The 27,346-nt window shown below is 61.6% G+C and overlaps 1 protein-coding gene across 1 annotated transcript; it reads left to right on the top strand.

Annotated features, from left to right (window-relative positions):
• Nucleotides 1–6,306: 6,306 nt before the first annotated feature.
• HNF1B (HNF1 homeobox B) lies at nucleotides 6,307–26,736 on the top strand. The gene is made up of 9 exons (XM_021533006.2): nucleotides 6,307–6,648; nucleotides 11,137–11,336; nucleotides 12,580–12,844; nucleotides 13,276–13,517; nucleotides 20,850–21,013; nucleotides 23,544–23,676; nucleotides 23,782–23,973; nucleotides 24,334–24,452; nucleotides 26,716–26,736. The coding sequence occupies exons 1-9, from the start codon at nucleotides 6,311–6,313 to the stop codon at nucleotides 26,734–26,736; spliced, it is 1,674 nt and encodes a 557-aa protein (XP_021388681.1). The 5' UTR covers nucleotides 6,307–6,310.
• The last annotated feature ends 610 nt before the right edge of the window (nucleotides 26,737–27,346 follow it).

Raw genomic sequence — 27,346 nt, 5'->3', positions numbered from 1 at the left:
GCGTGCCACCCATCCCATGGGGACCCATCCTGGGGACAAAGGCGGCTTTCAGGGCCCCGGCCGTGCTTGGGCGGCCTCGGAGATGTGTGAAATTCGGCTTTGGCCCAGCTCCTTCCTGGAGCGGAACTGTTCTCAGCGAAACCGTCCCCACCGCCCGCCCTAATGGCTTTTCTCTGTGCGCCCGCATTAATGAACGCGAGGCCCAGCCTAATCGGGGGGAAGCCATGCAAGTAATTGCTTGAATTTTTAATTCGGGGTTATGATAGGGGAATCAAAGTCACACGGCAGCCGCTGAGGCCGCCCGCGTCTCCGCACCATTGACTCCCGCAATTTGCTTTTGATTTTTGCCCTCCCGGCTCCCCCCACGGCCCGGTGGGGACCCTGCTGGGGGCCGGGGCTGGACCCTCCCGGGGAGGGCAGCGGGTGCAGGGAAATGTGCTTGGAGAGGGGGTCCCACCTGCCACAGGCGCTGGGGTGAGCTGGGCTGGGCCCATCGCGGGGCTCTTGCCACAGGTGGGAAGTTGTTGCCAGCCTCCAGCAGCATTTCCTTGTGCAGAGTTGGATTTTGCTTCTCTTGGGACCTTTTGAGTTTCTCTGGTTCCCTTGCGGCAGCTCTTGCCCTCAGCCTGGGGAGCCCTGCACAGAGCGTGTCTGGTGCCACCATTGTCACATCGAGGGGCCGGTGACACATGGCAGTGGCCATGGGGTGACACGCAGGGTGTGGGGCTGGCCAGGTTTTGGGTTGGACCTCCCTGTAGTGCAAGTGGGACTCGCGCTGAAGCTGGCCCACATTTGGGATCCTGTCCTCAGAGAGCTCCTCCAGCCCCGAGCATCCCCTGGGCCTTGGCAGCGGCCAGGGTGCTTTTGTTTTCCCAGAAAACAACCCCACCTCCGCGCCGGTTCCAGCTCGCTTCCCTCCGCTTTGTCTCAAAATTAATAAAGAGTCAGAGGACGCGCGGCAAAGCAGAATGGCATCTGGGCAATGCCTGCCCCTCTGGGGACACGGGGCCAGCGGGGCCACCCTGCCCGGACCGGGCGCAAGGCAGGGCCACCGGGCCGGCGGCTGGCTGGCCGGCGGGCACAGCGGGCGTGGGATGTGCCCGCGGGCACGGGGCAGCCTGGCTCTGCTCCGGGACCCTCTGCCTGCCCGGCTGTGCCCCGTGACCCCGTGTTTGGGGTTCGGGCCGCTGTTGTGGTGTTCCTTGTGCCGCGATCCCACGGGCAGATAGCATTGTTTGCCCTGACACGTAAGCCAGTGACAACCTCGAGCTCTGGCATGGATTCCGACCCTCTCCTGGCCTGCCCTGCTTCCAGCGCCTTTTTATAGCCCAGCAGAACTTGTTTTGCTGTGGCAGCGAAGCAGAACCTGAGCGTGAGCTGGAGCTGCAGGGGGATGTGAGTGCGGCTCGCGGTGGGTGCTGGGTCACGTCCGCAGCCCGGCCGCCCCAGCGGCCCCGCAGCGGGTCCCTGTTCCCCACCCTGCCCAGCCCCGGACCCCCTCCAGCTCGGGACCTGGCGAGGTGGAAAGAAGCCCCCAGGCTCCCAAAATGAGGGGTCTGGGGTTTTGGGAGGGCCCAGAGTGGGGACGTAGCGCTGGGGAGGGGATGTGGTGGGAAGGCCACCAGAAGGACACATTGTCATGGCCACAGGCAGGGGACAAGCTGAGGTGGTCCTGACCCCCCTGCCTGTCCCCTGGCAGAGCAAAGGGACACCGAGCAGCCCCAGAGGGGTCCCACCTGCAGGTGAGGGGCCAGCAGGCCCCCTGTGCCCCCCCAGAGCAGCAGAGCCTCGGCACAGGACGGGAGGTGAAGACGGATTATGAAAGTGTTTCTTTGCTTTGCTTTTGAGAAAGGAGAACTTCAAAGGGGCCATTTATCACCAGACAAAGAGAGTCGCGAGTTATTTGCAAAGTGTAGGGGAGAAACATTAATTATCAGCGTGACAGACAAACGCTGCTGCTGGGTGTCCTCCTGCCCACCCTGCGCCCTGTCCCAGCAGGTCCTGGTGGCTCCTGTTCCCCCCACGGGCCAGTCCCAGCTCCTCTCTTGTCTCCTCCACCTGTGCCAGGTGGACCTGAGGGCTCTGGGCGAGGGCAGCGGGATGATGGATGTCCCCAGGGGACGCATGTCCCCAGCATGGCTGGAGAGGCAGCATGGGGGTTCCCCATTGTGCTGACACTGCTGCCAGCACAGCCCAGCCAGTGCCAGCCCTGCCCGAGTGCTCCCATGGGCTGAGACCAGACGTGGTGGACACCAGACTGGGCATAAATCCATCCCTTCAATCCATCCCTTCAATCCATTCCTGAGCCCCAGGGCATCTCTTCCTGGGTGATGCCCAGGCTCGTGTTTGTGTGCTGGAAGCAGGGGGCACACAGGGGGAAGAGGAGTCGTTTCCACAGCACAGCATCCCTCCGTAGCTCGGTGACAGCTGGGACGTGTCCCTTGCTGGGAGATGAGTGGGTTGTGCAGCACAGCCCGTGCTGGGGTGTCCATAGGGTCAGTGGGGTCCAGCAGGGCTCAGCCCAGAGACGAGGCACCCTAGGGCTGAGCCTCTCTCCCAGGAGCTCTGCAGAGGGAGAGCAAGGCTGCGTCCATGATCTGGGAGGGAGAAGACAAGCAAAAAAGGTAATTTCCATTCTAAGCAAGCGTGCCACAGACCTGGCTTCCCGGGAGGGTGGCAGTGGCACCTCGGCGGTGCCGGGGCCGTGGGTGCCGTGGGTGCCGGGGTGGGGGGCAGGAGGGTCCCGTGGCCCTGCCGAGCGAGCCCCGCGCGGACGGGCAGCTCTGCCTTTCATGTCTGACCCCTCCCGAAACCACAGCTTCCCTTCGCCCCGCGCGGGGATCAGCCGCGGGTCATATTTAATAAAGGTGGGGACGGGAGGAGGCTCAAAACATTACATCACCTCGTGTGGGGGAGGCGCGGGCAGGCCGGGAATGCGAAAATCTCAGCGCAAGTGGGGGCAGAGGAGAAAAAAAATCCCCGTGAGGGGGTTTAATGGCCTGCTTTGGTGGGAACTCTTGCCCACTGCCCGCGAGGTCAGAGCGCTCAGGCGTTAAATGAAACAAACTGCGAGGGAAAAGCGAGAGGCAGACACGAAACGCGCCAACGTCCGTGGCAGAAATCGCCCGGCGCCGTGCCCGCCCCGGTGGCTCGCGGGACAAGTCCCACGGGTGTCCCGTGGCTCCTGTGTCCCCGCTCTGCCCGGTGCCGGGGCCACGAGGCCGGCCTGGCCAGCACGCGGGTGCCCTGGCTCCTCTGCCAGGCCGTGCCAGGCCAAAGTCCCCGTGCCGCGAGCCGTGCCCGGCGCTGACCCGCGGTGACGGCTGGCACCCACGGTGGGAGCTGCAGCCGGCCCAGGCAAGCCCTGCTGGCCCCTCTGAGGTGCTGGAGGATGTGGCCGTGGGTCAGGGCATGGCCCGGTCGCAGCGGGATGGTTTTTCCCCTCTGAGGTGCTGGAGGATGTGGCCGTGGGTCAGGGCATGGCCCGGTCGCAGCGGGATGGTTTTTCCCTCGTGCGGACAGTGTGAAGGGATGGGCTGCTGGTCTGGTGCCTGGAGCCTCGCAGATGATGGGAGAGGAAGGTGAGGCCGTTCCAGCCCTGGCAGCTGCCGCCAACGTGGGCTGGCTGCGAAGCCGGGTGGCTTCAGAGGGTTGAGGGGATGCTCAGATGAAAAAACCCTCCCGGGGCAGCCGCCCTGCATTCCCAGCCGCAGTCACCTCCCGCGGAAAGCTCGGGCTGATGCTCCCGCCAGGCTGGGCTGGGAAACTATGTGCTCCCAGCCCCCGGGGCACCCTCCGGCCCCCCGAGCCGTAATGACCACGCTCTTCTGCTGAGAGGAGTTAATGAGCTGTGCCGGACAACGATGGGAAAGGACCGCTCGCACCGAGGCTCCCGACAGCGCTCGGAGGAGCGGGGCGTGGAAGAAGGGGGAAGAGCAGTGGGGTGAGAGAGATGGACCAGAAAACGATATCCACTTCATTAGCCAGGTGGTTCCAAACGTGTGGAAAGAGGACAAGGTCCGGGTCACCCACTGTGACAGAACACGATTATCATGCGATGCCATGCAGCCTGCGCAAAGAGCAAGTCAAAGCTCAGCAGCCCACTTGAAAGGGCCAGGAGACCTTCTGGGAACGGGAGCCAGGCTGTTCCCAGGCCGTGCCGGGGGTCCGGGCGCTCAGCCCGGCTCCTGCTCCGCCCTGGCACCTGCAGAGCCTCCCCCAGACCGCCCTGGGCAGGAGCACGGAGGGGCAGCGCCGGGAGCGCAGCCGGGGGCTGTGGGCACCTCCTGGGGCACCGAGTGGCTGCCCGGGCTGGCACAGTCCCTCCAGACCCACGGCTGGGTGGTTTGGTGCCTCTTCCATCACCTGGGATCTGGGGAATTTTGGGGTGATCAGGGACCTGCTGTGGTGTGAGGGATGAGGGCACCTGTGGGTGCAGGGAGCTGGTGGGGCAGGTGCCACTCACCCTCAGAGCAGGGGAACACTCACAGTAATCTGCTCCCTACAGACCTTGGGGCAGGGCACAGCAGAGCTGGGGAGCCCCTCACCCTCACACCGAGGGTTCACACGGTGGCAGATGGGCAGGAGGGAGCTGCTGTCCCTCCCTGTGCAGCCCCAGCACGTGGGACCAGAGCTGGGAATTTGGGCTGAGGGCTCCAAGCTGGGAGCCAGGAAGGGGCTTTTTGGGATTTTTCAGTGCTGTCTTCTCTAGGTTGTGCTCAGGCTGCCGTGTGCCCACGACAAACCCTGTGCGACCATCGTGTGCTCAGCCACACACAGAGAGGTTTTCTGCTCCCTGTGGGTGCCTGATCCCCAGCATCCCACTCTGCCTGTGGCTCTGCCCCGTCCCCCAAAGGGCAGGGGGCTCTGAGGGTACTGTGCTGCCATCCTGGCCCCGAGCTGCTCCTGTTCCATGGAGCAGGAATGGTTTTATGGACAGTTCAGCCTGTTCAGCCTGTGCAGCTTCCAACACCTGCTGCTGCCTGTGGGCACAGGCTGTTCCTTCCCTTCCCTTCCCTTCCCTTCCCTTCCCTTCCCTTCCCTTCCCTTCCCTTCCCTTCCCTTCCCTTCCCTTCCCTTCCCTTCCCTTCCCTTCCCTTCCCTTCCCTTCCCTTCCCTTCCCTTCCCTTCCCTTCCCTTCCCTTCCCTTCCCTTCCCTTCCCTCTGGGCTCTGGGGCTGCATTTGGGGTCTGCCATGGCTGCTGGTGGCTGGCAGGATTTTCTGTGTGTTTTCAGATGGACAGGTAACTCCGGGTGCCCTGGAAAAGTCTGATTCTGGGCTGGGAACACTGGGTTCGAAGCTGTTGGCCTTTGCTGGGGCGACCATCCAGGTGCCAGCCAAGAGCAGCAGGAACTGGAAGTGCTTTGGGCAGCTGGGCAGTCATGAGTGGAGATTTCAGACCTGCCTTCCCCTGAAGGGTCCCGGCCTCGTCTGTGCCCTGCTCTGGGTGTGGTGCTGCCGCTCGTCTTGTGCCTGCTTTGACTGAAGTGAATTTGTTGGTCTGTGTGCACTCACAGCGATGGGAGAAGCAGGCTTTGCTCAGCTCCCAGAGCACGGCTCGGATCTCTTCCTCTGCCCATCCAAACCTGTTCCCTGCTCCCAGCCCTGACTGCTGCCAAGGGTCAATGGGGGCTCCGTGTCCCCGGTGCCCCCTGTCCCTGCAGTGTCCCCTTTGCTGGCTGGGTGTCCTTCCATGCCCTGCACGGCAGCGAGCCTGTCCCCAGAGCTGCCCACAGCGGGGGCCACGACTCCCACTGGTACCCCCGTGTCCCTCACAGCCTGTTCCTGCTCTGTGCCGGGGCTGGGGCAGCAGGACCCCGCAGCGTGGAGGACACGGGGGAGAAACCTCCCCGGCGAGACGAGGAGCGGGTCTCGCCTTGGCCCCTTCCAGCGTGGGCGCAGCGCCCGGGGGAGCCGCACCCGCCGGGGCTCTGCGCTCGGCGCCGGGGGCCGCGGGCGGAGGAAGGCGCTCGGTTCCCGGGGCGCGGCCGGCAGCGGGACCCCCGACGGCAGCGGCTCCGGGGGCTCGCAGCGCCGTGCCGCCGTCCCGCCCGGCGCTCCCCCGCCGCTCCCCGGGGCCTCCCGCCGGCCGCGAGGCAAAGTCCGCCCCGGCGGGCGCTAAGGGCCGGGCCGGGCCGTGCCGGGCCGGGGCGGGGGCCGGAGGAGAGGCTTTGGCGCTGATTTGCATAAGGTATAATGCCTTATGGTGGCGGTCATGGCTTGTTAGAGCGCGGCCCGCGGCCCGCGGCAGCCGGGGCGGAGCGGGAGGAGGGCGGCGAGCGGCGGGCGCGCCGCGGCCCCGGGAGGAGGATGGTGTCCCAGCTGAGCGCCCTGCAACGGGAGCTGCTGGGCGCCCTGCTCAGCTCCGGGGCCACCAAGGAGGGGCTGATCCGCGCCCTGGAGGACATGGTGCCCGCCGCCGGCTTCGGCGTCAAGCTGGAGAGCCTTCCGCTGTCTCCCGGCGGGGCCCCCGACGGCAGGGCCGCCCTCCCGCCGCTGGCCAACGGGCACGGCAAGGGCAAGCTCTCGGGCGACGAGGGCTCCGAGGACGGCGACGACTTTGACACGCCGCAGATCCTCCGCGAGCTGCAGTCGCTCAACACGGAGGAGGCCGTGGAGCAGCGGGCGGAGGTGGAGAGGATGATCAGGTACCGGCACCGGGCGCTCCCCGCGCCGCGCCGGGATCCGCCCGCCGGCGCTCGGGCCGGCGGCCCCGGCCCCCAGCGCCCTGCCCGGGGGTCGTTCCCGGTGTGTCCCACCCGGTGAGGGGTCCCGGGGCTCCCTGCCCGCCCCGCCGTCAGTCCCGGCGCTCCCTGCTCGGTGTGTCCCACCCGGTGGCGGTCGCGGGGCTCCCTGCCCGCCCCGCCGTCAGTCCCGGTGGCGGCTCCCGGGGCTCCCTTGCCCGGACCCCGCGGCGGAGGGCAGCGGGCAGGGGGGAGCCGGAGCCCCGCGTCCGCGGCCCCTCGCCCCGTCGGGGCTGCCCGTCGCCGGTCCCGGCGGGGCCGGGGCTGCCGGGGCCGTGGGCGCTCGGACCGGCCGCCGGCTCCGTCCCTCCGCGCCGGCGGCTCAAACATAAACCGCACCACGTGGAGCCCGGGGCGTTATTAATTTATTTCTATAAATCATCAACAGAAAGATACACAAAGGGCCGCGATCAGGGCGATCGGGCCGGCGGGTTATTCATTGCCGGGAGCGGGAAGGAGGAGGGAACCCCCGACGGCAGCGGCTCCGCTCCGGCCCATCCCGAGATGCGGCTCCGCTCCGGACCGAGCCGGGCCGGGCCGAACGGGGCAGCCCCGGGCTCGGCGGGCAGCGCTGCCCCGGCCCGGGGGGGCGCGGGTGGCACCGACCCCGCTCCGGAGCCCCGGGGAAGCGGCGGCGGCCGCCTGTCCCGCGGCCGGTGTGAGCAGGTGGGAGCCCCGGGAGGAGGGAGCCCCGGGAGGAGGGAGCCCCGGGAGGAGGGAGCCCCGGGAGGAGGGAGCCCCGGGCAGGAGGGAGCCCCGCGGGGACGCCCCGAGCGCGGCGGGCACACCTCGGGGTCCGTCCGCGTTTCCCCCGCCGGGCGCTGCCGCTCCGGTGCGTGCCGCGATGCCCGGCGCGACACGCGGGGCGCGTCCCCGGTCCTGCCGGCCGTGTGTGTGGCCGTGCCAGCCTGCAGAGCCCGGGGACAGCCCCGGCCCTTCCCCGGTACCCCGGGATCTCGGCAGCGACGCGCTGCAGCCCTGCCCCGGCAGCGGCAGGGCAGACGGTGCCCTTTGGGGACAGGGCAGTGCCGCCCGTGCCCGCCCGGGCTGGGAGCCTTCGGTGCCAAAGGGGCTCCGAGCGAGGCAGGATCCATCGCGGGCCTCTCCCGATGGGTTCCCAGCCCTCCTGCTTGGCATGGAGCCCTGCAGCCCTGGCTGCTCCCACCTGCCCCCAGTGCCCTCCTTGCTGGCCACATCCAGCCCCGGGGTGCCCGGGGTGCTGGCCGGGCTGAGCCCCGGGATCCCTGTGCTCCCACAGGTGTTTCTGTGCAAAGTTTGCCTTGGGTGCAAACAGGAGCGGGCACATGTCCCTGAGGAGCCTTTGCAAAGAGCTCGTGTTTGCTCTGCGAGAGGCCTTTGTACTTGGAGAGGGAGCAGGTAGGGGAGCCGGGAGACACCGACTGCAGCCGTGCTGGGGGGCTGAGCCCCCTCTGCTCCCCCGGACCCAGGGCAGGTTCACTCCCGGGCTGCTCCCACATCGCTGGGGCTGCTCAGGAGCCCTGCAGCTCTCGGGCACCGTGCTCTGGGCTTTGCTGCCCACCCACGGCGTGGTGGGTGCCGTGGGTTCACCCCGGGCAGTGGCACGGAGAGCCCAGCTCTGGCACAGGCAGCCCCCGGCTCCCTCCCTGCCCCATGCCACCCGCCAGGGCTCACCCACACCTCACTCAGGTGATTCCTATAACCCCAGGAGCACCCAGATCCCACCCGTGGGCTGGGATCCCCGCCCTGGGGACCCAGCAGAGGCACCCCGAGATGTGTGGGGAGCGCAGGCACAGCCGATTCCCTCCTGTGCAGGGAGATGCTGACCAGGGTGTCATTTCTGCAGGGAGCCGGGTTTATAATCCATCTCTATAAATTCTTGGCATATTTCTCCGAGGATGTGGAGTGTATTTACCTGGTTTTGAGGCTGACAAAATGGGTGAGCTGGTCTGGGAACCCCTGGGAAGAGGAACAGGCTTTGCCCCCCGCCTGTGTGTGAAGCTGAATGGGGAAGTGGCTCTTTCTTGGCCACATTGGCAGCCAGGCTTTGTGGGGCTAGTTTTGTGCAAAAAAATCACCTTTCCATGGTTTTGGTGAGAAGGACCGTGGAGCCAGGGCTATAAACTGGTTTTCCAGTATTAGAAAGAACTCCTGGGTTGGGTCGGGGTTTTGGTTTTGTTTGTAAGTAAAGTTCTGTTGAAGATTGGACAATTAATGTTTGTTTTATTTCATTTTGGTGACAGAATCAAAGAATAAGGGCTGGTGTTGTCTCAAAAGGTTTTCCTCTCTGGCTTTTTAGGTTACCAAAAGAGAAAGGAAAAAAGAAAAAAAAAAAAAAAAAAAGAGACCAAACAAACACTCAAACGTTTCATATTGGGTCAAGTCCAAACATTTTGTTTAACATGAAACAAAATGTTTGGGTTTGGTTTCAGGTTAACCCTTTTGAATACGGTCAAGTTGATTCGTAAAGGAAAAATCACTTCTCAGAAATGAAGACCTGAATAATTGTTTTGAAAGTGTAAGTGTGAAACACGTTGGAAATGTCAAGGTGAAGCCTTTTGAAAAATAATTAATGGAGGGAAACTCGGGGACTTTTTTTGCTAATTCTAAAATATTTTTCCAACCAAAACATTGCCAAATTTTATTTGAATTTCAAAATCTCTTCTGTAGCCCCCGAGTCACTCATTTGACATTTTCCAAGTGTTCACGGGCTCTTGGTTTCACTCTGAGGAAACGCTGCCCTGGGCTCGGTTGCGAACCAAACCGCTCTTAGAAATGGTAATGAGCTCTGTTTCATGAACTCGTTATTAATCAGTAATTAGTGGGATCAGTTGGTGACACGAAGCGCTGGTGACAAAGGTCTGCCCGAGCCCCTCAGCCCGGGCGCGGCGGCTCTGCCCGCTCTGCTGGGAAGGAGATTTCCTCCACGTCCTTCCCCTCGCTTCCCACCTTCTCCTGGGAGCCGTCCCGTGCCCAGGACCCCCAAACCACTGGGGTTCCCCTGCCGGGGGTGCGGGAGGGCTCGGGCTTGGCGGCTCCAGGACGGCTCCGTGGCTCCTTCCCGGCCGTGCCAAAGCCCTGCTTGGCTCTGCTCTGGTATTTTGCTGTGGATCCAACCAGCTTTGTTTGCAAGGAAAAAAAATTAGAAATCTACTTGTCGGGCTTTTTTTTTTTTTTTTTTTTTTTTCCCTTCACTTGACAAGTTGAAGGATCCAAAGTGAGTAATGGACTGGGGAAGCAGTCGGACGTTCCAAGCGCGGCGTTGGGGTATCGCATTATTTGAGTGCAGGACTGTGACCAGCCCTGGGCTCACACTGATTTTGCAGTGCTGAAAGTGCTCCTTTTTACTCCCTTTTAGCCCAGAATAAACCCTGGGGTCTTGGATGCAGCACAGGTGTGTTGGCCTATTCCTCTGCTGTCACACTGGGCATCCGACAGAGCTAAAGGCCACGGACAGCATTTGGATTTTCAGCTGTAATTTTATTTGTTCTAAAATAAAAATACCCTAATCAGCAGACTCTAAATCAGCGTCAGCTACCCCAAAGACAGTAAAATAGTGCAATTTAGAGAAGAGTCATTTAAACTTGGGTCCTACAGGAACCAGATTCAAGTGTTTAATAATAATCAAGAATGACTCAAACTTCTCAGGGTCTTGGTTTCAGTTTTGCGTTCAGGGACTCAGGTTCTTGTGCCTGGTTTGACCTTGGCTTCTCAGCCTTTGCGTAGGGTCAGTGCGTGCACAGCTGTGGGAGCGAGGGAATAGGGTCCCTTTGAAGGGGAAACTGAGATTTTTAGGTCATTCTCCCTGTGGGAATGGAAGGAAGAAGCTGCACAGCAAGCGCGGCAGGTGGGCTTTGGTGGCAGTGCAGGGGTCCCTGCCAGCCGTGGGACACGGGCACAGTGCAGGTGCTGCACCCTAAGCAGGGGCAGGAAAAGGTGAGCAGGGGCAGGAGAAGCATCCCCAGCACTTCTCTTTGTTCGTTCAGAGTCCAGATGGGCTCCCCGTGCCCACCTGTGCCCACCTCCCACGGGAGAACCCGCGCCGAGCGGAGGGGCAGCGCTTGGTGCACGGGCTGTGCTTCTCCACGGAGGGCTGGAGGAGCTTTGCTGGCTTTCACGGGGCCTTGGTGTGTCCCACCAGGACTCTGGGATCCTCTCTGCTTCTCCCTCCCTGGGGGAACAGTCTGGCTGCCAACCAGACTGGGGTGGGGGTGAGCCCCATCCTGCCAACCCTGGGGTGGGACACAGCTGGTTTGGGGGCCTAGGGAAAAACATACACTCTGAGGATTTTGTGTCCTTCTGAAACAGTTTTAATAATGACAATAATAGTAATGAAAGGTTTCCATTATGGGAAGAAATACTGGGGGCTGTTCCCTGGCAGCAGATATTAACCCTTGGTTTCCCTGCCCGCAGCGAGGACCCGTGGCGGGCAGCGAAGATGATCAAGGGCTACATGCAGCAGCACAACATCCCGCAGCGGGAGGTGGTGGATGTCACCGGCCTCAACCAGTCCCACCTCTCCCAGCACCTCAACAAGGGCACCCCCATGAAGACCCAGAAGAGAGCTGCCCTGTACACGTGGTACGTCCGCAAGCAGCGGGAGATCCTCCGCCGTAAGTACCCGCGGGAATGGTGGCACTGGTGCAACGGTGGGAGAGGGGTCCCTGCGTTCCTGTCCTGCCCCTGGGGACCAGCACAGCCCCCAGACCCCGGCTGGGCAGCATCTCCCCAAAACAGTTTTCCAAGAAAAACGAATTTAAGGTGCAGGAAAAGTGGGTGAGAGCCCCTCTTGGTGGCAGGGTTCCCGCCGGCTCATGCACGCAGCTGAATTTCTGGGTATTTGTATTTGTCAGAGCTGGGAAAGCAATTAATGATGGCTCACAATTAGGTGCTTTTCCCATCTTTGCCCCTTTTCCTTGTTATTTTTCAGGCTGCTCAATTTTTTCAACTAAAAGTGTAAAACATGTAGAGAGAGAAAATTAAAAACCCCTGAATTGCTGCTGTGTGTAGCAGGATTTGGGGCAGTCTGTGCTGTTTTAAATGAAGATGATTTTGACCAAGCACACAGACTATTCCTTTGTGCCCCTCTCCCACTCTTCCCTGCTCTGGGATCTGTCCCGTAGCTCTCAAAGCAGCCTCGAGTGGCACTGGCAGCCCCAGGAAAGGGCTCTGCCTCCCTCTTCCAAAAGGATGCAACATCCAGCAGACAGGAAGTGCAAAAAAGGGTTTAGCACCAAATACCATTGCTCTGAAAACACACCTTGAGACGTTAGAGCAAACAGAGCCTGCTCCAGCCTTGCCCTGTGTTTCCCCCCGTCACGGGGGGAAAAGCCATTATAAAAAGAGGGAGAATTCCCCTGCAAAACTGGGAATAATAAAACCCTCCCATTAATCTCCCTTTACTGCCGCGGTGACAAGTGCCGGGGCTGGGGCGGCCGCCGAAGGTCACCTCTGGTGCTGCCCGCCCCGGGCACGGGGCCGGCGTCCCACCACGCTGGGAGGGCAGTGGGAGGGGAGCTGTGGGTGAGCAGAGAGGGGCACCCTCTCGGGGGGCTTTGCAGCCAAACTGCCCGGCTCCTCGCTCGGAAAAATCCTCCCAAAACAAGTGCAGGCTGGCAGGGGCCCTGCCCATGAATATGCATGGCCATAGCATGCCCTGCACATGCCTCCCCATTAAACGGGGATGGCAGCAGGCTGGCCCCTTCCCGGGATGGGTGGCAGGGAGCACCTGGCTGGCTCCAAAGCCTGCCGTGGGCTCGGGGTGCTGCAGGAGGGGACACGGGGTGGCCTCGGCGCGGGACAGTGGCTCCGAGCGGCGGCTACAGGCCAGCTCACGTCTGCTCCTTTCTCTTTCAGAGTTCAACCAGGCAGTCCAGGGTTGTGGAAATATGACAGACAAAGGCAGTCAGGATCAGCTGCTGTTTCTCTTTCCAGAGTTCAATCAGCAGAACCAGGGGGCTGCCCAGCTCGACGATGCCTGCTCTGAAACGCCCAGCAAGAAGATGCGGCGCAATCGGTTCAAGTGGGGGCCGGCCTCCCAGCAAATCTTGTACCAAGCCTACGAGCGCCAGAAGAACCCCAGCAAGGAGGAGAGGGAGACCCTGGTGGAGGAGTGCAACAGGTAATGGCTGCCCCACACACCTGCGCTGCCTGCCCTGCCCACAGCCTCAGCCTTCCTTCTGAAAGCCGAGGGAGATGCCAGGGAAAATGCTGTGGGAGATGCCAGGGAAACTGCCATGGGAGATGCTGCGCCCCCAGCTCACCACCCCGGCTCCCGGCTCGTGGCACGGCATTGCTGAGCTGCCAGGCCTCTCCTTGCCGTGTTTTCCCCCTCTGGGTGATGTCTGGGGCAGAGTGAGCTCCGTGCTTGGGCAGGGATGTGGTGGGGATGCAACAGGGATACCACAGCGATGCTGCAGCATTGCCAGGGGGAGTGGGGATGGCCTTTGCAGTGTGGCTGTAGTTGAAGAGAGCAGATGGGCTTGCAGGAAGGGCTGAAACTCCCCCAGATTTGTTGTGACCCTTGCTCCAACGTGTCCCTTGCCCTCGCAGGGCCGAGTGTCTGCAGCGAGGAGTGTCCCCCTCCAAGGCTCACGGGCTGGGCTCCAACCTGGTGACGGAGGTCCGTGTGTACAACTGGTTTGCCAACCGGCGCAAGGAGGAGGCTTTCCGCCAGAAGCTGGCCATGGATGCCTACAGCTCGGGCCAGCCCCCGCACAGCATGAACCTGCTGCTGTCCCACAGCTCCCCGCACCACAGCCAGCCCAGCGCCTCCCCACCCAGCAAAATGCCAGGTGAGACCTCGCCGGGGGGCCTGGGGATGCTGGCACAGCGTGGGGATGCCGTGTGTGCGGGGAGAGGATGCTCAGCCCGGTGCCCGGCCCCGGGGAGGGATGGTGATGGAGAGCAGCACGTGCTGTCCCTGCAGTGTTATGGCCACACGGCGAGGGCTGGATTTCCGCCGTGCCGAGGATAAATCAGGGTTTGCTTGACTGGTTGAACTCATGGGAGTTCCGTGTGGGCTCGGCCGGGCAGGGAGAGGCTGTGCCCGGCAGGGCAGGAGGAGCTGCCCCGTGCCTGCCGTGCTGTGCCAGTGCCAGTCCATGGGATGCAGCCCACCGGGGAGCCCTGCTCTGGGGGTGCACAGGCAGTGCCCGAGGGAAGCTGTGGCAGCGTGTCCTGGCCTCGCTGCAGGGCCGGGGATACCCCGGGCTGGCTGCGTGACTCCGCAGCATCCCCGTGCCAGAGCGGAGGGAGGTGGGTGAAGAAAGCTGCCGGGGCTGCAGGGTGACCCCACCTCACCCTCCGCACTCCGCGGTGCGGCCACGCCGTGCCCAGGACCGGCAGAGCAGAGCAGAGCCGCCGAGAGCCCCCGGGGGATTGAAGTGGGAGCTAACGGCGTGGGCAGGGGGCTGCACGCCGGGGGCTCATCGGGGCGGGCAGGGGCCGGAGGCATTGTTGGGAGAACAATCCCCGTTGTCCCTCACTGCGCCCTGCAGCCCGCGGTGGTGCAGGGGGCTCGGAGGTGGGAGCCAGCCCGGGACCGTGTCCCCACTGCCCCGCGCCCCCGGACACGGCCCCGGCGCTGGCACAGCCCGGCCGGGGAGGCTGGAAGCAGCCGGCTCCTGGAAGTGACCCTGCAGCGCGCACGCAGCTCCTTACAAAGGCGAACCCCGAGGAGCCCGTGTGGCGGAGGGTCCCGGGGGCGCTGCCACGGACCCCGGCGCTCGGGGCTGGCGGGCGGTGGCAGCCCCGAGCGGTACCCGGGGATGGGCAGCTCCCGGCCCTGGGGAGGACCGGCAGCATCCCGGGGACCGGCCAGCGGTGACCAAGGAGTGACCCTGCCCCAGGAATGCCCCGCACAATGGTGGGGACGGCGGGGACGTTTGCCCTCCTGTCAGCGGCTGATTGCTTACAAGGTGCCCTACAAGCACATTGTCAGCAGAATCAGCTGTTTTCGGTGTCGCGGCGGGCTTTACAATGCCCCACCAGCATGCAGCCCCGCATTGTCACGGCGTTGTCCCCCGTGCATGCTTAATTGACAATTAAGCCGGGGCTTTGAACGAAGCCCGCTGCCTTTGATGTGCCCCCGGCCTGCCAGCGCACATGGGGCACCCCCCGAGAGCCTTTGTTTTCTTCTATTAGGGGACAGCAATTACTGTAACCGCGGGCATTTATCTCGGGGCTGGAGGGCCGTTAAGCCCCAACCTTTATTTTCCCGTCGGAGCGGTGCCAGCAGGGGCCGGCCGTGGCTATAGGGCCGCTGACAGCCCATTCCGAGGGGCTTTTCAGCAGGGCAGGAGTGATGGCTGCGGAGAAGAGCCCCTCCGGAGGGGTCAGGAGGGCTGGGCTGCGGGAATTTCTTGGCGGTCGGTGCTTGTATCCATCCTGAGGAGGAGAAGATGGGCACGGCAAGGGACACTGTGGGCTTTTAGGGCTGGTTTGGGGACAGCAGGCAGGGATGGAGCTCAGCCACGATTGCTTCGGAGAGCTTGGACCAAGCTGGGTCCGAGAGGCTCCCAAAACACCGCCGTGTCCGTGGCTGCTGGAACGGCCTCCAGGAGATGTTTGGGGATCCCCTCCTGGTGGGGCACACTCAGCTGCCTGGCTGACCCCATCCTGGCTGTCCATGCTGGGATTTGAACTGTCCTTGCCCCGAGGTGGCGGCGTCTGGGCCGCTCAATGCCTTAACAGCTTAATGACAGCGCAGGGACACTGCCCTGCCCCGCCCGGGACATCCCCGGCACATCCCGGCGGAAACGGCGGGGCTGGAGCCGTGGGGCAGCTGCAAACCTCTCCCGTGCCCGTGCACAAAGAAGGGTCGCCTCTCCTTGGGACATCAATGGGGTCTTGCAAAAGGGCGGGATGACAGCGGGGCAGGGATGAGAGCTGTAAAAGCCAAACATCCTCCGGCCTCTTCTCGGGGACCCATCTGTCAAGCCTCGAGCTGTGGTTTTTAACTATTTGGAGGTAAATACTTAAAGCCTTTCTATCTCGGAGGCTCCTCTTCGAGGCTGGACTTTTCCCTTCCTCTGGGTTTTATCAGCGATCTTGGTTCCCTGTTTGATTTGAAGGTCACTCGGGGCTTTATCTCGGTGCCATGCCGCAGACTCTGCCTTATGCCATTTTTATCTTCAAGGAGCCCCGAAGACAATCGGGGCATTGATGAGATTAGGAGAAGCACCGCCCGCCCCCCGAGCCCGCCCTGCATACAAAGGGCCGCCCTCCCTGCAGAGCCCCGGCCCCATGGCCGGGGGGCTCAGCATCCCCGGGGGCTGCACACCCATGGGGGCTCAGCATCCCCGGGGGCTGCACACCCATGGGGGCTCAGCATCCCGAGGGGCTGCACACCCATGGGGGCTCAGCATCCCCGGGGGCTGCACACCCATGGGGGCTCAGCATCACCTCCAGTCTGTCCTGGGGGGGCTGCACACCCATGGGGGTTAGGGTGTCATCCATCCATCCATCCATCCATCCATCCATCCATCCATCCATCCATTCTTCCATCCTTCCATCCCTGCTCTGCAAACATCAGAGTAGCAGATCAACATCTGAATCTGAATATCTAATCACATTTATATATATGGGTATCTACATATGCATTAAAATGCATTACTTATATATATATATATACATTTAGATAACTCTATAGATGGAGGTAAACATAAAAATAACCCAGTGCCACCCCTGAGATTGTTCCTAAAACCCAGAGGACAATTGAAAGGCTTTAAGTTCCCTTTAAAAGAAGAGCCCATCAGCCAAGCCTCGCTCTGGAGGTACCCTGGTTTATTCCCCGTGTTCCTTGGGGTGCTGGTTCTCACTGGGACCCCGTGCCAGTGGTTGTAATATTTTACTGTCGGGCACATTGTGGGGCTCGGTGGGTACAGTGCACTGTTAGGAGATTTCCCCTGTTTTATGGGGGTAATTAGAACTTTATGACGGCAGCGAAATGGGAGGGTCTAGTCCCCATAAACGGGTTTATAATGGATATAAATTATGCACCTCTGTAACTGAGCAAGATTAACACTTTAGGGACAATTTGAGTGGCAGCCCAAAAATCAGAGGTGTTCTCAGTGATGGCTGGACCTGAATTTTGGGAGGGTGAGATTGCCCCATCAGTGACCTGGCTGTCCATAGTGTCAATGGGTGAAGCATCACTGAGTCCAGTGTGTCCCCAAAAATTACATTTTGCTTTTCTCACCCCACTTTCACATCCTGGTCCACGCTGATGGCTGCATCCTGTGGGTCAGGCAGAGCCGGAGCTGCATCCCCTCCACCACCAGATCACTGGTGAATTTTTGGGGTCTCTTTTGGGGTTTGGCATTGCTGGTGATGTGCAGGACATGGGTGAAGGTCTGGGCAGAAGTGCAGCCCAGAGCTGGGGGAAGGGGCAGACACTGGAGGTTGGGATGTGCTGTGGCACCGTGGCAGCAGGGCTCCCGCTGCATGGGAAAGACAGTCAAAAGTACAATGAGGGTTTTTTAAAATACAATTTGTTAAGATCAAACATGACTTAAAGCAAAGCAGAACCAAACTGCTTCGCTGCTGTTGCTGCCAGAGGCACGGGCCTGGTGTGTGCTGAGAAAATGGTGCGAGGCTACGATGGAAGTGCTGAAGAGACCAACCCTTGCCCTAAACTCCCTCCCTGCCCCCCAAAGCCGAGGCGGGAGGATGAGTGTGGCACCCCAGAGCAGTCGGGGGGCTCTGGGGCTGTGTGTGGGTGCACAGGGCCCCTGCCCCGCGGGCTGGAACGGGGTTAAGGCTACGGGAGCCGGACCCTGCGGCTCGTCTGGGCCAGGGGAAAGCAGTAAAACATTTCACAGGCTGTGCAGCTCAGGGGCCACACAATGGCCCGTCCCATAAACACAGTTTTACATTATGGCTGTAGCTCCAGTTCAAAAAAAAAGCCTTGGGGAGGGAAGGCTCCGTGGCCAGACCCATTCCCAGTGATCCCATGCAGGCTCCTCTCCTGAGCGGCCGCGGGAGGAGACTGAGGGGGAATAAATCCCTTTGCACAAGGGCTGCTTCCAGCTGTGGAGGCACAGGAGAGCAGCAGGAGAAGCCTTGTGCTGGGCTCTGATGGCTGGCTGAGCCCAGCTCATACAGCCTGGATGCCAAGGCTCGCTCCGGAGGAATCCTTCAGTCCTGCTGCTCCCAGCTGGAGCCGTGGCCCTGCACTCAGCCCGGCCGTGGGGCTCTCTGGGGAGCTCCCAGAGCCTGAGCTGCCAGGGCAGGGCTGGATCCTGGGCGTCAGTGATGGAGGGAGGCCTGGGGAGTCAGAGGAAAGGCAGCACCCCCGTCACCAGGGAGCTCTGTGCGTTCCAGCAGTGACAACAGCAACAGTGCCTTGCACTGGCTTCCCCATATTACTGATCTGATCTGCCCAAATCCAGCCCAGCCCTGGGGACACATAAATAATAACATCCCTCCCGTTGTGGGGATGGGGAAAGCCCAGTGAGGATGGGGAAAACCCAGTGAGGATGGATGCTTCCTAAAGGGAGCCCTGGCAGAAGGCTTCTTCCTGCCCAGCAAGTGGCTTCTGAGCAGGGTCCTTGGTGGGGCTGGGGAGTGGCACCGCTGTCACCAGCCCCAGAGCCCAGCCTGGCTCACCTGGGGAGAGTTAATCCTCATCAGGACACAGAGTCTTCAGTGGTTTTATCTGGAGACCCAAAATCCCAGTCCCCAGCCTATCTGGGAATCTCGGCGCTGGTTATTGTTCCTCAAACAATCAAAGTCTTGTCCTTGGGCTTGCAAGGAAGAGCTTCAAAATCAGCATTTAACCTCTCGTGTGTTTCAAAGCCAACTTCACAGCTTTGGGGGGCTTGGCTCATGAGGTACCACCCCCTCAGCTGGATAGGGCATGATTTTGCATTTAAAACGGACTGGTTTGTTGTTCTTACTGAGCCCAGAAGAGGCTGAAGAGGGCAGAAACTCTGATTTCCTTTGCGAGAGGAGCCGTCTGCGCTCTGGTCTATCTCTGAGATCACGCCCAGAAGAAAGGGCTTTATTTTATCTCCCCTGCCATTGTTTCAGCAGCGGGATCCCGGCCCAGAGTGAAGAACTCTGCAGGGCCGGGGCGGGAGGAATGTGTGTGACAGTGCCCGGGTTGGGCAATGTTTACCCTGTTCACGGCAGGGACGTCCACTCGGGCAAATATCCACCTGCCAGAGGACATTCTTTTATTATCAGGGATAAAGGGGTTTGCTGGGAAATCATCAGGAGCCAGACATGGGGAGGAGATTCCTATCTGTGGCTCGTGTTTAAGCAGCCGATGGGGAAAATTTGGAGTGGCTGTGTTGTGGTTTTGGTGGAGGGTGTGGGTAGGAAGTGCTTGGGCAGATGGTTTTGGAGCTGGGGGAAAGCTCCTGGACTCCAGTTACGATTTCTTTGCTTTTCCTTGGTTCAGAGATTAATTTTAGAGCGGCCCTTAGAGCATCCTTCACTGAGGCAGCCCCAGGCTGAAGCTCCCCTGTGATGGTGCTTCTGAGGAGCTGTCCCGTGTCCTCATGCACTGCCTGGTGCTCATGGTGGCTGCCAAGGTGGGCTTTGCCCCCGTGGGGTTTTTCCCCAGGAGAGCCATGGTTTGTCTGTCCATCATCCACCGCTTCGATCCCAGTTCAGTAAATCTGGCTGGGAGCACAGGCCTGGACTCCTCCTAATAAATGGCTTTTCACCCTAGCTGTCAAGGCAGCCCTGTAAAAGACACTTTTGTTTGCCATGGGTTTTCCTCAGTTAATTATTTGTGATCTGTAGATGCCTTTCCATGACACATGGCTGATCATATAGTTATCAGTGTGGGGTGCTTTAGCCAAATTAAATATATTTATGTAGAAGACCTGTGCTGGGGCCAGATTTCCCTCCAGGGCAGTGGAGGGCTGGGGTCTGCTCTGGAGGCTGGTGTGTGTCTGGCCCCTCTGCCTTGCTGGGGTGCCCTGTTAATCTTACACTTGTGGAGAGGGTGTTGAGGGATGCAGGAGGGCCTGAGAAAGCAGTGGGAGCCGTGGATGTGGGAGCTGGGGATGGCTGGGCTGCAGGCAGAGCCTCAGAGGGCTCAGGTGGGCGTGCAGCGTCACTCCTGGTGTGCAGGGTCACTCCTGGTGTGCAGGGTCACTCCTGGTGTGCAGGGTCACTCCTCGTGTGCAGGGTCACTCCTGGTGTGCAGGGTCACTCCTGGTGTGCAGCGTCACTCCTGGTGTGCAGGGTCACTCCTGGTGCTGCAGGGTCACTCCTGGTGTGCAGCGTCACTCCTCATGGTTCAGGGTCACTCCTCATGTGCAGGGTCACTCCTGATGGTGCTGCAGGGTCACTCCTGATGGTTCAGGGTCACTCCTGGTGTGCAGGGTCACTCCTGGTGCAGGGTCACTCCTGGTGCAGGGTCACTCCTCATGGTGCTGCAGGGTCACTCCTGATGGTTCAGGGTCACTCATGGTGTGCAGGGTCACTCCTGATGCTGCAGGGTCACTCCTCATGGTGCAGGGTCACTCCTCATGGTGCTGCAGGGTCACTCCTCATGGTGTGCAGGGTCACTCCTCATGCTGCAGGGTCACTCATGTTGCAGGATCACTCCTCATGGTGCAGGGTCACTCCTCATGGTTCAGGGTCACTCCTGATGATGCTGCAGGGTCACTTCTCATGGTGCTGCAGGGTCACTCCTCATGCTGCAGGGTCACTCCTCATGCTGCAGGGTCACTCCTCTTGGTTCAGGGTCACTCCTCATGGTGCTGCAGGGTCACTCCTGATGCTGCAGGCTCCCCAGGCCAGTGTCCAAGAGCCGCAGCAGGAATTTGCAGGCCGGCTGTGAGCAGTGCAAATGGAAACGGGGGCTGCAGGTGCGCGTGGGTCTCCCTTGCCCCCGTGGCAGTGGACAACATGGGACTGCAGCTCCAGCCATAAACTCCTGCCTGCAATTGCAGGAGATGGGCCGGGGAGAAGCTGGGGAGCGGCGCTGGCGGAGGGGACTCCCTGTCCCGTGCTCCCCTCGCCGTTGCCGTTCCCGGGCGGCCCTTGGGAGCCGCACAGCTCCGCATCCCCGCGCCCCACGCCGAGGGAGGGCCGGGGCCGAGGGCCCGGCAGCACCCCGGGGCCCTCGGCGGGTCGGTGGGTGACGGGGCCGGCGCTGTTCGCAGGGACGCGGTACGGCGCGGCGGCGAGCGGCGAGGCGGCGTCCTCGGCGGCCATCGGCCACCACGGCGGCGGCGCCATGGTCACCACCAGCCAGGCTGTCCTGCAGCAGGTCTCCCCGGCCGGCCTGGACCCGGGCCACGGTTTGCTCTCTCCCGAAGGGAAAATGGTGAGTACACCTGGCCCGCTGTGGCGGCGGCGCTGATAAGATAAGAGGGCCCGGCGGGCCGAGCAAACACGCTTTCCCCGGGTTTCACACGCGGCAGGGCCGAACAATGGCGCATTGTGGGGGCGCCGAGTCCCGCCGGGACTCGCTGTGTTTGAGGCGCATCTGCCGGAGCCCGGGCTTCATTGATCGCAGCCTGAAGGTGCTGGGTGGATCACTGTTTGCTTTCCCCTGCCCGTGACATGGCTTCGATAAAATAGTCATTCATTATGTGTTCCCTAAGCCCTCGCAAGTTTGGGAAGAGCTTTCCCTGCCAGCAGGGACCTTCTTGTCCCAGGAGATTGAAGCTGCTCATGCTGGCTCTGGCCCCACTGCTCCTGCCTCTCCCCCTCCCCTTTGCCATGCCTTTGGGGCTCTGCTGGGCAGAGCTGATGGTGTCAGCCGGGCAGGAGTGGAGGTGGGACATCAGCATCCCTGTGGTGCTGGTGATGCAGGGCCATGGCAGGGCCCGGGCACTCAGGGTGCCCCTTCCTGCTGCAGAGCCCCTGGAGGGGTGGGTGAAGGAGCAGGGCAAGCAGGGGGTACAGGGGTTCAGGCCAGGACGGGATGGGATGTGGTAGCAGAGGCACAGCCCGTCCCTGGAGCAGGCTGGCAGAGGTTTGCCTGCAGCTGCTGCTTTTCCGGGAGTTCTTTTCCTGCTGAAATCGAAAGTCAAACATGGCACTGGGTGACGGGGCCAAGCCGGTTCTTCCCCGGTTTTCACTTCCATTTTCAGAGGGTTGTCCCTCCTGGGCCACCCCGTCGGTCTCCTGGCAAAGCTGGGTGGCCCTGGAGGGGCTCACTGTCCCCTCCCTCAGCCATGGCACTGGTTCATTGTGCCTTCCTTGGCTGGGGAGGGTCTCTGTGCAGTCCCTCGGGCCCAGCCACTCACCCTGCGGAGCCAAACGTCCCCTGCCATGCTGGGGGGACATCACAGAGAGACACCCCAGCCCCTCCAGCCCACTCCCTCTGCCCCAGCACACCCAGATCACCTCAGGGTGTGTTGAGCCTCATAACCCCCAGCCTGGAAGCCATAAAATGAGTCAGGGATAAGGTGGAGGCAGCACTGTGTGCCCAGGGCAGGGGTCCAGGCAGTGCCAGCCCCCCCTGCCAGCTCCTGGGACCGGGACAGAGACCCCAGGAAGGGGCTGGGCAGCACGGGAGGAGGAAAGGGAGCAGATTAAACTGGGAAAAGCTGCTTGGTGAGGTGCAGGAGAAGAGCCCTGCTGAGTTCTCCCCCAGGCACAGCCACTGCCCAGAGCCGTGGGGACCGTGTGGGACCGCGGCTCTGCCAGCTTATCTCTGATCTCCAGGCAGGGCTAGCTGGTGCTTGCAAGTGATTTAATAGAAACATGCTGTAGGCTGTGGTTTCTAGTAAGTAAACATGTGCCTTTAATGCCCCACATGAAACTGCCAAGGAGGTTGCTGCATCTTTCAGGAAGGAGCGTAGCTGAGGCTCCAGAAATCTCTCGTGGCTCACTCTTTCATGCTCCAGTGTTTGCCTGAGCTGTGTTAGTGCCAGAGGGTCTTCCCTGAGGCTCCAGTGCCTGGAGGGTCTTTTCCAGTCATGCACAATCCAGGTGCAGTGCTCTGGGGCTAAACACCCCGTGAGAGGAGCGGGGCTGCGGGCGAGCAGCGTGTGCTTGCCGGGAGCTGTTTGACTTGTGCAGCCGAGTGTGGTGTAACCCGGCCTTGAAGGGACTTTGAAAGTGGAAAATACCGGATCAGGAAATGTGAGTCGCTCCCGGGCTTTGGAATTTATTGATGGATTTGTTTCAATTGCTATCTCCAGCTCACATGTGCAGAATAAACAAGGTGCTCGGAGCTGGTGTCCAGAAGTGTCACCTGAAGGGCTGCAGGGATGGCTCTGAGCTGGGATTGAGGTCACTCAGTGCAAGAGGGTTAACAACAGGAATTAGGGGAAGGTGCAGCAATTAAAGAAATAAGGCACTCACATGCGCTGGGGAGCAGCTCCAATTCTCACAGCACATGCCAAGTGCCTTTGTCTGATCCCTAAACTTTAGCCCAAAACCCAGGCACTGGCTCTGTCTGTGCACACCCACCCTGTCTCACCAGTATCCTGCCAGATGGATGACTAAGATCATCACCACGAGGCCCTTTTAATCTGCCTTCTCTCAATTTTCCTCACTCTCCTGAGTTTATGGGTCCCACTTTCCCCTCCAAGCACCATGGTCAGAAGTTAATGAGTGCTGAGAGCCCTCAGCTGTCCCCGTGGGCTGGAGCTTGGACTCGGGGTACGAAGCAGCAGAGGCTTGGGATGTGCCGTGTTCCGGTGCCACGCTCCGGTGGAGCTGGAAGCCGGTGCCAGCAAAGCCTTTCCCAACACTTTTTGCTGTGTACGAACACGAAGTGGAGGTGCTGCAGCCCCGTGGGGGCTCTCTGGGGCGAAGCCTGCTCCCCTCTGTCCCCATGGGGAGGAGGGGGCCGGGGGCTCCCCGGGGCTCTGCTCTGACGGTGCTGTCCTGCCTGGCAGATCTCCGTGTCGGGGGGCGGGCTGCCCCCGGTGAGCACCCTGACCAACATCCACAGCCTGTCCCACCACAACCCGCAGCAGTCCCAGAACCTCATCATGACGCCGCTCTCGGGAGTCATGGCCATCGCCCAGAGTAAGTGCCCCCCGAGATCACCCCTGCGCCCTGCCCGGGCACGGGGTGGCACTGCCCGCTCCCGCCGGCGCTGACACCCCCGCCCTGCTCTCTCCCTGCTCCCAGGTCTGAACACCTCGCAGGCTCAGAGCGTCCCCGTCATCAACAGCGTGGCTGGCAGCCTGGCAGCCCTGCAGCCGGTGCAGTTCTCCCAGCAGCTGCACAGCCCACACCAGCAGCCGCTGATGCAGCAGTCCCCGGGCCACATGGCACAGCAGCCCTTCATGGCCACCGTGACCCAGCTGCAGAACTCACACAGTAAGGCCTGGGGGGAGCTGCCTGCATGAATTCAGATGGGAAATCGGCTCGTGCTCTCCTCCCGTGCTGCCCTGCCCAAGCTGGCACCCCTGGCTGCTGCCCCTCTCTCGTGGTTCCAGCCCGTGGGATGCTCAGGCTGGTCACATCCTGCCTTATCCCTTCCTCCATGCTCCAGCCTCAGCCCCTCAGTCCCCACGGGTTTCTGGGGGCAAGGATGCAGTGGCTTGGGGGGGAGTGGTGGGTTCTTCCCTTGGCTTGTTTTATCCATCCCTGTCTCCCCGCTGCCCGTTCCCATCCCTGGACCTGCCGTGGCGAGGGCTGGGGTGGCTTTTCCCTGAGCTGTCCCCCTGCTGTCCGCAGTGTACGCACACAAACAGGAGCCTCCCCAGTACTCCCACACCTCCCGCTTCCCCTCGGCCATGGTGGTGACGGACACCAGCAGCATCAGCACGCTCACCAACATGTCTTCCAGTAAGCAGGTAATGGCCCACAGGGCTGGGGGGGGGCACGGCATGGGGGCCTGAAGGTGGGGTGGAGCTTTTCCAAACCCTCTGGGTGTGGGGCTGGAGGTGGGAGTAGCAGAGACCCCGTCCTGCTGCCTGTGGGGAGCTGAGGGTGAGAAGCCCATTCCAGCCCCTTCATGGACTCCAGAACACCTGGTTGCAGGTGGTGGGATGGGGATTTGGGTGATTTTGTCTAACACTGGGTGGTACCAGCCAGGCCCTGCTGATCCCTGGGGATCCCCATGGGACTGGGAGCACCCTGCTGATGCTGAGGAGGTAGAACCAAGCAGGCTCTGCTGCCCGTGTCCAGGGGGATCAACCCTGGTTGGAGTCAAGTGGAGCCCAAGGCTCCCCAGCTTCCCCCAGCCCATAAACCTTTATCATCTGCCCACTGCAGGTGTAAGGCCGGACTTATCCTGGTTCAAATCAGGTGTGTGAGGTTTTCCTTAGACAATAGTCCCTTTCTGAGAGCCAGCTCTGGGGACTGTGGGAAATATGTGGCCCTTATTGATCGCTAGATAAATAAGAGAGAGCCTTGAACTTGCATTCAGATAAACTTTCTTCCCGAGGTTTGACAGGGGACAGGGAAAAAATGTCTGCAATGACCACAGAGTAAATACAGTGTGGGATTGCTGTGAGACCCCCCCAGCATTGCTGTGAGACCCTCGGCGAGGGTGAAGGAAGGGGCTGGGGCTGCAAACAGGAGACACGAGGGGCTCGGGGTGCTTGGGAAGGGGTCACGAACGCCACCCCCCCGGGGATCCCACTCTGGGCAGGTCTCAGGGTGAGCACTGAGGCACGGCCGCCCCTCTGAGCTCCATTTCCTCCGTGCAGCTTTATCGGCCCATCTGCTGCGCGCTCAGCCCGAACTGCCCTGATTAATCGAGCTCTCCTGCCTTTGATGCCGGGCTGGCCGCGGCAGCCCCGGGACACAGGAAATGTCCCTGGCAGGGGGACAGAGCCCGGCCATCCCCGCTGCTGCGGGCCCTGCGATCAGCCTACCCTGACCAGCGCTGCCTCCATCACCTTCTTGCACTTTCCTGAAAGCAGGAGGAGGTGTCGCGGCTCAGGAGGGGGATACGGGGCCAGGACCCTTCACCTGCTGTGGTGAAGGGGCACCCACCCCCCTGTTACCCCAAATACACGATAAACATCCTGCAAGCATCAGGGCAGGGTCTGACCTGTCTCCAGCATCAAACCCTCCCAGCCCCCAGGGTCTCTTTTCCTACCAACCATTCTGTGCCCAAGCTACAGCCTGAAAAATTTATCTTTGGACATGGATCTCTTTCTTGGTGGTCAGCAGTTTCATTAGCAAGAGGTGAATGAAGTGTGACACATGCAGCATAGGGGCCCCATAAATGCTGCTCACCACCCAAATTGCTCAAATGCCTGAATATTTTTGGTGATTTGGGTTTCTGCCATTGACTGGGGCTACCAGGGGCTGTGCCCTGGCTCCTCATACCTTTCCCCCACCAGACCCCAAAACCTGTTCTGTAGTGGAAGTGGCTGCTCTGGGTCCTGCTGGAGGGACAGAGCTGGAGGGAGCTCTCTGGTCACCCCTCAGCTCTCCCCTCTTGCTGTGGGTCTCTTATCAGATGTTGTTGTTAGACCTGGAAGGGGCAAATACCTCCCCGTTCCTCTGACAACGCTTGAGGCCGAGCCACCGCGTTTATTACGTTGGCAAACACCTGATAGCCAGGCCCAGTCCCTAATGACATGTCACGGGAGGCTCCTGGCGTCTCCTTATCTCCGCAGGACGATGTTTGCTGTGCGCTCCAGCCCGCGAGGTCACCCCACCCCTGTCCCCCGCCCACCGGGGACTGGGGGGACCCCAGGCGTGGGCAGGGATGGAGAGGGGGGCTCTGCAGCGGGGTGGATGTGGCACGGGGGCTGCTCGGCTCTGTCCCTGGAGATGAGAGCGCTGCCGGGGCGCGGCGATGAGCCCCCGGCGCCGCTCCCACCCCAGCCGGGCTCAGCCTCACGCCTGGCTGCTCCCGGGCTGCCCGGCACAGCCTGGGCACAAACAGCACCTTTTTTAGTCTTATTACTTTTGGGAGGGGGTGGCAACAGCCGGCTAAGAAAGTATTTTCCCACCGCCTCCCCCACAGGGGTGCCAGGGAGGGCTCGGGGCAGGGCAGCACCAAGGTGGTCACGGAGCGGTGATGCTCCAAATGCTTCGTGGCGCTGCTGCCCCCTCCCCGTCCCGCCTGGCTCACTGCGCTGCTCTCTCCCTCCGCAGTGTCCCCTGCAAGCCTGGTGATGCTCCACAGCAACGGGATCTTCTTTTCCACAACGTCCCGCCGGCGAGCCGCGCTCGGAGCCCGGGAGCCGCGCTCGGAGCCCGGGAGCCGCCCGCCGGAGCGCGGCCAGCGGCGGAGCCGGAGCGGGGCCGGGCTCGGGGCTCCCCGGCGGGGCCGGGCTCGGGGCTCCCCGGCGGGGCCGGGCTCGGGGCTCCCCGGCGGGGCCGGGCTCGGGGCTCCCCGCCGCCCTCCCGCACCGCCCGAGCCGCGGCGCCCAGCCGGGACTGCCTCTCCTTCCCTCCACGCCGCCTGGATGTGTCTTGGGCATTGTTCTGCTGAAGTATTTGCCTTGCAAGAGGCTCTCCCGAGGAACGAGGCACGAGCAGTGCCGGGGACTGGCAGGAGGGGAAGATGGATCGTGGTTTGAGTCGTACTCCTCCGCTCGGACTGAGAGGGACCGGGGTCTGTTACTTGGCGTTTGGAGGGAGGAATTGCATGTGTTGTCGAACTGAGCCAATTAAACTGTAAATATAGGTACAGTCTGCTCCATCTTCCCCCCTCCCCACTCCTATACACAGAGATTTATATAAAAAAGAAGTAAATTTTGTCCAATGGATGTAAACTACTGTA

The sequence above is a fragment of the Lonchura striata genome, chromosome 20, assembly GCF_046129695.1.
Source record: "Lonchura striata isolate bLonStr1 chromosome 20, bLonStr1.mat, whole genome shotgun sequence".
Classification (NCBI taxonomy): domain Eukaryota; kingdom Metazoa; phylum Chordata; class Aves; order Passeriformes; family Estrildidae; genus Lonchura; species Lonchura striata.
The sequence above is the reverse complement of the archived record's forward strand: the minus strand, read 5'-3'. Positions and strand labels throughout refer to the sequence as shown.